Source organism: Siphateles boraxobius, unplaced genomic scaffold, assembly GCF_051911475.1.
Source record: "Siphateles boraxobius isolate OS27281-9 unplaced genomic scaffold, OSU_SipBor_1 225, whole genome shotgun sequence".
NCBI classification, from domain to species: Eukaryota; Metazoa; Chordata; class Actinopteri; order Cypriniformes; family Leuciscidae; genus Siphateles; species Siphateles boraxobius.
Genome location: NW_027508839.1, coordinates 67,501 through 75,000, shown reverse-complemented (window position 1 = coordinate 75,000; position 7,500 = coordinate 67,501). Strand labels below are relative to the sequence as shown.

General features: G+C 47.4%; 1 protein-coding gene across 4 annotated transcripts in view; it reads right to left on the bottom strand.

Annotated features, from left to right (window-relative positions):
- ssr1 (signal sequence receptor, alpha) overlaps window positions 1–7,105 on the bottom strand; it is a 15,864-nt gene extending 8,759 nt beyond the window's left edge. The window contains exons 1-4 of one of the 4 annotated variants that reach the window (XM_077240333.1): window positions 6,885–7,105; window positions 6,031–6,158; window positions 1,475–1,571; window positions 1,152–1,190 (exon numbers count right to left, since the gene is read on the bottom strand). In XM_077240333.1, coding sequence (XP_077096448.1) covers window positions 1,152–1,190; window positions 1,475–1,571; window positions 6,031–6,158; window positions 6,885–7,080 — 460 coding nt within the window. In that variant the 5' untranslated portion in view covers window positions 7,081–7,105. The remainder of the gene's footprint in view (window positions 1–1,151; window positions 1,191–1,474; window positions 1,572–6,030; window positions 6,159–6,884) is intronic. The other 3 variants (XM_077240334.1, XM_077240336.1, XM_077240335.1) reach the window with 3 other exon arrangements.
- Window positions 7,106–7,500: the final 395 nt, after the last annotated feature.

Sequence of the window (7,500 nt, the reverse complement as noted above, 5' to 3'; positions counted from 1 at the left end):
TCTCCCTCCATCCATCCCTCTCTCCCTCCATCCCTCCCTCCATCCCTCCCTCTCTCCATCCATCTCTCTATCTATCGATTAGGGGAGTACCGGTTCACGGTTCAGTTCGATACAGCAAAAAGAAAGAAATGCCAGAGAAATTTTCTATTTATGAAAATAATTTTTTTTTTTAAATAAGTGTGAGTTTTCCTACATCTTGAAACTTTTAGTTTTATAAATGGGGGTAATCTTTGAAGGATGAACAAATAATGTTTTGGTCATCACATTAAAAATAACATTTAAATAAAATAATATTTGAGTTTTGAAGTGCTGGGAAAAGATGTGTGACGTACTTGAAAGCATTTTACTCTTCCTGCCGAACGTCCGCGGTTACAGTGAGTGTCACTACGGTAAATCATGGTGAATGTTGCAGATCTGTGGAGTTAAAGCCTATAACTAGTTCATTCATGGAACATGTTTCTCCTGTTTCCACGTCAGTGCTGTTTGATCCGTTATTAACAGAGAAATGTTAACGTTTCTCACTAGATCTCGCAGAGACGTTATTACTTCAGTGGCGAACTCTAACGCTGTGTTTGCTGGATCTCTCAGCGCTGTGTGTAACGGTGTCGCTGGATCAGGATCGGCTCGCGCTGCACTGATGATGATGATGGTCCGAACTGATAAACGGTCCGTGAAGCACAAAATAATGAGTAGCGCAGTTTCGTTCCGCTTTTATTACGTTTGCCAGTTGATGTTGTGTAACGTTGTGGTGATCGCACCAATGCGGATTTTGGTCAGCAGGAAAAATGGTCCAAAGAATCGTTCGGTTTGTAATGCGTACCGATTACCGAACCGAAAGCCTCGTACCGAACGCTTCAATACGAATACATGTATCGGTACACCCCTACTATCCATCTCTCTCTCTCTCTGTGCATCTACATACTGAGCCTCGAGAGACTCTAGAACAGGACGGTTAAAGCTTATGAACTGGGTTGCACGAGTGTGTGTGTGTGTGTGTGTGTTCAGCGTTTATAAGCACTGCATGTCAGGCGGAAGAGAAGAAAGATGCAAACGGAGATCAGGATGACCGGTAAAACAGTGTAAAGCATTAGTTGTGCGACTGTACTCGTGCTTGAGCTGCAGTTTCAGCATTTCTGAAGATTAATTCTTACTTGTAGATGAAGAAACATCAGCACTCCTTTTCAGCGACCCTGTAGATAACCATTCATCCAGGTGTAAATAACGGTTACAGTAAAAGTACGGTAGATAATCTGCTGGGTTTTACAGCCGAACAGCGAGCTTAAATAGTGAATGTTTATTTTTTGATATTATATATGGAATTATTATATTTCATTAGACATTTGCTCATATATTAAGAAAATGATTGTTTTTAACAGTAACTGGCGCCGCACAGGTTGAAAACCACTGGTCTAAACTCTCACTCGTCGACAGCAGGTGTGTGTTTGTGTGTGTGTTTGTGTGTGAGAGACTTCACCTTCTCCTTTGACGAAGAGGATGGTGGTGTCGGCGTTGGGTGAAGCCTTCATCTCTCCCACCAGAGCTTCATCTTCCTCTTCCTCCTTTTCTTCAGTCTGAGGGACGAGACCAACACATCAAGTCCTGAACGTGAACATGAGCTACTCGAACAGCAGATGATTCGCTCTCCCACTAGTTCAGCGTTCGTTCGTTCTCTCACTAGTTCAGCGTTCGTTCGCTCTCCCACTAGTTCAGCGTTCGTTCGTTCTCTCACTAGTTCAGCGTTCGTTCGTTCTCTCACTAGTTCAGCGTTCGTTCGTTCGCTCTACAACTAGTTCGGCGTTCGTTCGTTCTCTCACTAGTTCAGCGTTCGTTCGTTCTCTCACTAGTTCAGCGTTCGTTCGTTCTCTCACTAGTTCAGCGTTCGTTCGTTCTCCCACTAGTTCAGCGTTCGTTCGTTCGCTCTCCCACTAGTTCAGCGTTCGTTCGCTCTCCCACTAGTTCAGCGTTCGTTCGCTCTCCCACTAGTTCAGCGTTCGTTCGCTCTCCCACTAGTTCAGCGTTCGTTCGTTCGCTCTCCCACTAGTTCAGCGTTCGTTCGTTCGCTCTCCCACTAGTTCAGCGTTCGTTCGTTCGCTCTCCCACTAGTTCAGCGTTCGTTCGTTCGCTCTCCCACTAGTTCAGCGTTCGTTCGTTCGCTCTCCCACTAGTTCAGCGTTCGTTCGTTCGCTCTCCCACTAGTTCAGCGTTCGTTCGTTCTCTCACTAGTTCAGCGTTCGTTCGCTCTCCCACTAGTTCGGCGTTCGTTCACTCTCCCACTAGTTCGGCGTTCGTTCGTTCTCTCTCCCACTAGTTCGGCGTTCGTTCGTTCTCTCTCCCACTAGTTCGGCGTTCGTTCGTTCGCTCTCCCACTAGTTCAGCGTTCGTTCGCTCTCCCACTAGTTCAGCGTTCGTTCGCTCTCCCACTAGTTCAGCGTTCGTTCGCTCTCCCACTAGTTAGGCGTTCGTTCGCTCTCCCACTAGTTCAGCGTTCGTTCGCTCTCCCACTAGTTCAGCGTTCGTTCGCTCTCCCACTAGTTCAGCGTTCGTTCGCTCTCCCACTAGTTCAGCGTTCGTTCGCTCTCCCACTAGTTCAGCGTTCGTTCGCTCTCCCACTAATTCGGCGTTCGTTCGTTCGCTCTACAACTAGTTCGGCGTTCGTTCGTTCAATCTCCCACTAGTTCAGCGTTCGATCGTTCTCTCTCCCACTAGTTCAGCGTGCGTTCGTTCGCTCTCCCACTAGTTCAGCGTGCGTTCGTTCGCTCTCCCACTAGTTCAGCGTTCGGTGTTCGCTCTCCCACTAGTTCAGCGTTCGGTGTTCGCTCTCCCACTTGTTCGGCGTCCGTTCGCTCTCCCACTAGTTCAGCGTTCGTTCGTTTGCTCTCCCACTAGTTCAGCGTTCGTTCGTTCTCCCACTAGCTCAGCGTTCGTTCGCTCTCCCACTACCTCGGCGTTCGTTCGTTCAATCTCCCACTAGTTCGGCGTTAGTTCGCTCTCCCACTAGTTCAGCGTTCGTTCGTTCGCTCTCCCACTAGTTCAGCGTTCGTTCGTACAATCTCCCACTAGTTCAGCGTTCGTTCGTTCAATCTCCCACTAGTTCAGCGTTCGTTCGTTCACTCTCCCACTAGTTCAGCGTTCGTTCCTTCGCTCTCCCACTAGTTCGGCGTTAGTTCGTTTGCTCTCCCACTAGTTTAGCGTTTGTTTGCTCTCCCACTACTTCGGCGTTCGTTTGTTCGCTCTCCCACTAGTTCGGCGTTTGTTCGTTCTCTCACTAGTTCGGCGTTTGTTCGTTCTCTCACTAGTTCAATGTTTGTTCGTTCTCTCACTAGTTCGGCGTTTGTTCGTTCTCTCACTAGTTCGGCGTTTGTTCGTTCTCTCACTAGTTCGCCGTTTGTTCGTTCTCTCACTAGTTCGGCGTTTGTTCGTTCTCTCACTAGTTCGGCGTTTGTTCGTTCTCTCACTAGTTCGGCGTTTGTTCGTTCTCTCACTAGTTCGGCGTTAGTTCGTTTGCTCTCCCACTAGTTTAGCGTTCGTTTGTTCTCCCACTACTTCGGCGTTCGTTCGTTTGCTCTCCCACTAGTTCAGCGTTCGTTTGTTCGCTCTCCCACTAGTTCGGCGTTCGTTCGCTCTCTCTCCCACTAGTTCGGCGTTCGTTCGCTCTCTCACTAGTTCGGCGTTTGTTCGTTCTCTCACTAGTTCGGCGTTCGTTCGCTCTCTCACTAGTTCAGCGTTCGTTCGTTCTCTCACTAGTTCAGCGTTCGTTCGTTCTCTCACTAGTTCGGCGTTTGTTCGTTCTCTCACTAGTTCAATGTTTGTTCGTTCTCTCACTAGTTCAGCGTTCGTTCGTTCTCTCACTAGTTCAGCGTTCGTTCGTTCTCTCACTAGTTCAGAGTTCATTCGTTCTTCAACTAGTTCAGCGTTCGTTCGTTCTCTCACTAGTTCAGCGTTCGTTCTCTCACTAGTTCGGCGTTCGTTCGTTCTCTCACTAGTTCGGCGTTTGTTCGTTGTTTGTTCGTTCTCTCACTAGTTCGGCGTTTGTTCGTTCTCTCACTAGTTCGGCGTTCGTTCGTTCTCTCACTAGTTCGGCGTTCGTTCGTTCTCTCACTAGTTCAGAGTTCGTTCGTTCTTCAACTAGTTCAGCGTTCGTTCGTTCTCTCACTAGTTCAGCGTTCGTTCGTTCTCTCACTAGTTCAGCGTTCGTTCGTTCTCTCACTAGTTCAGCGTTCGTTCATTCTCTCACTAGTTCGGCGTTTGTTCGTTCTCTCACTAGTTCGGCGTTTGTTCGTTCTCTCACTAGTTCGGCGTTTGTTCGTTCTCTCACTAGTTCAATGTTCGTTCGTTCTCTCACTAGTTCAATGTTCGTTCGTTCTCTCACTAGTTCAGCGTTCGTTCGTTCTCTCACTAGTTCAGAGTTCTTTCGTTCTCTCACTAGGTCAGAGTTCGTTCGTTCTTCCACTAGTTCAGCGTCCGTTCGTTCTTCCACTAGTTCAGCGTCCGTTCGTTCACAGTAGTTCAGCGTTCGTTTGTTCTCTCACTAGTTCAGCGTTCGTTTGTTCTCTCACTAGTTCAGCGTTCGTTCGTTCTCTCACTAGTTCGGCGTTTGTTCGGTCTCTCACTAGTTCAGCGTTCGTTCGTTCTCTCACTAGTTCGGCGTTTGTTCGTTCTCTCACTAGTTCGGCGTTTGTTCGTTCTCTCACTAGTTCGGCGTTCGTTCACAGTAGTTCAGCGTTCGTTCGTTCTCTCACTAGTTCAGCGTTCGTTCATTCTCTCACTAGTTTTGGCGTTCGTTCATTCTCTCACTAGTTTCGGCGTTCGTTCATTCACTAGTTTCGGCGTTCGTTCGTTCTCTCACTAGTTCAGCGTTCGTTCGTTCACAGTAGTTCAGCGTTCGTTCGTTCTCTCACTAGTTCAGCGTTCGTTCATTCTCTCACTAGTTTTGGCGTTCGTTCATTCTCTCACTAGTTTTGGCGTTCGTTCATTCTCTCACTAGTTTCGGCGTTCGTTCATTCACTAGTTTCGGCGTTCGTTCGTTCTCTCACTAGTTCAGCGTTCGTTCGTTCACAGTAGTTCAGCGTTCGTTCGTTCTCTCACTAGTTCAGTGTTCGTTCGTTCTCTCACTAGTTTCGGCGTTCGTTCGTTCTCTCACTAGTTCAGCGTTCGTTCGTTCACAGTAGTTCAGCGTTCGTTCGTTCTCTCACTAGTTCAGCGTTCGTTCGTTCTCTCACTAGTTCAGCGTGCGTTCATTCTCTCACTAGTTTCGGCGTTCGTTCGTTCTCTCACTAGTTCGGCGTTCGTTCGTTCTCTCACTAGTTCGGCGTTCGTTCGTTCTCTCACTAGTTCGGCGTTCGTTCGTTCTCTCACTAGTTCGGCGTTCGTTCGTTCTCTCACTAGTTCGGCGTTCGTTCGCTCTCCCACTAGTTCGGCGTTCGTTCGTTCTCTCACTAGTTCGGCGTTCGTTCGTTCTCTCACTAGTTCGGCGTTCGTTCGTTCTCTCACTAGTTCGGCGTTCGTTCGTTCTCTCACTAGTTCGGCGTTCCTTCGCTCTCTCACTAGTTCGGCGTTCCTTCGCTCTCCCACTAGTTCGGCGTTCGTTCGTTCTCTCACTAGTTCAGCGTTCGTTCGTTCTCTCACTAGTTCAGCGTTCGTTCGTTCTCTCACTAGTTCAGCGTTCGTTCGTTCTTTCACTAGTTCAGCGTTCGTTCGTTCTCTCACTAGTTCAGCGTTCGTTCGCTCTCCCACTAGTTCAGCGTTCGTTCGTTCTCTCACTAGTTCAGCGTTCGTTCGTTCTCTCACTAGTTCAGCGTTCGTTCGCTCTCCCACTAGTTCAGCGTTCGTTCGTTCTCTCACTAGTTCAGCGTTCGTTCGCTCTCCCACTAGTTCAGCGTTCGTTCGTTCTCTCACTAGTTCAGCGTTCGTTCGTTCTCTCACTAGTTCAGCGTTCGTTCGTTCTCTTACTAGTTCAGCGTTCGTTCGTTCTCTTACTAGTTCAGCGTTCGTTCGTTCTCTCACTAGTTCAGCGTTCGTTCGTTCTCTTACTAGTTCAGTGTTTTCATCGTCCTCCACCTCGGCTTCATCATCCTCATCCTCAGCCATCACATCATCAGAGGCGTCTTCATCCACAGCATCTTCTTCCTCAGTCGCATCCTGAGCCGAGACAACCGGTCCTGAACACACACACAGCTGGGGATCATTATCAAGTCTAACACACAGTCACACACTTTCTCAGCCTCTTTCTCTCACACACACACCTGGAGAGCATTATGAAGTCAAACATACACTCACTCACTCACTCTCTCTCTCTCTCACACACACACTCTCAGCCTCTCTCACACGCACTTACACACACACGCATAAACAAATCACACGCTCTCTCACACATACACACAATATCCCCCCTCTTGCTTACACAAACAATCATACACACACAAACATAATCACACACTCAGGACTGAAATTAGTGTATTCTCAGTAAATTCACTTCTGAAGCTTCACTCCTCTGATGATGGTACACTATAGGACGGTGTTCTTGTTAAAGTCAAGTTCAGGGTAATATTAATTAACAGCATGTACTTACTATACGAGTAGGTTAGATGCTTGTAATTCTGTATGTTGTAAACAAGTAATGTTGTTACTATAGTAAGTTCACGTAAACAGTGTTAATTCCAGTCCTGTGCTGATGTGTTTATAGCTGAAGGACACGTCACACACACACACTCTCTCACACACACACTCGCTTCTGTCTCCAGAAGAGCCCGAACGCCTCATAACGAGCCTCTATAGCCGGTTATTGATGATTCACTGCGGACTGATCGAGTTATCGATTATTACTTCATAAGGTTATAAAGAGACTTTGAGGAAGCGCGGCCTGGCCGAACACACGTCAAACTCACCCTTCATCAGGAGCGTCGCGGGAAACGCCAGTAAGAGCAACAGCAACATCTTCTGCAGGAGTTTCATGACTTCAGAGAGACGAGAATGAGGAACAAATGAGAAATTATTATGATTCAAGGAGAATACGCGAGGAAAAAGCGCTGCTGGACTGGTGAATGAACCACACTGACGAAGAGCCACACTGCGCATGCGCATTATCCGGGACAACGATGACGTCTCACGCACAGAGACACGTGTCGCCGGATGTCAAACGAAGATCTTACAATGGGCGGGGCTTTAGATGGGTTTGCGTTTTTAAGAATTTCATTTCGATCTGTTCACTGTGTATTTTCTAGCCAACTAGTTTTAACGTTTTTTTCATTGTCATTATTCAGGTGTAAAATGTTTTTCGGCTGAGCGGATGGACGGCGTTGATCACGTGATCTCTCAGGTTGGACCAATCACAGCTTGTTGCAGTGCATGCATTAGATTTGCATCTCATGAATTAGTCCTTAGAATAGGTACGGGTAAAATATTATACGGTTTAATGTGCAATGCCACAAAAACAACAAGAAAGAAATTGTTTTGAATGCGTGTTAAAGAAGGATTCGGCTTTCTGATCCGCTCAGCGCCTCC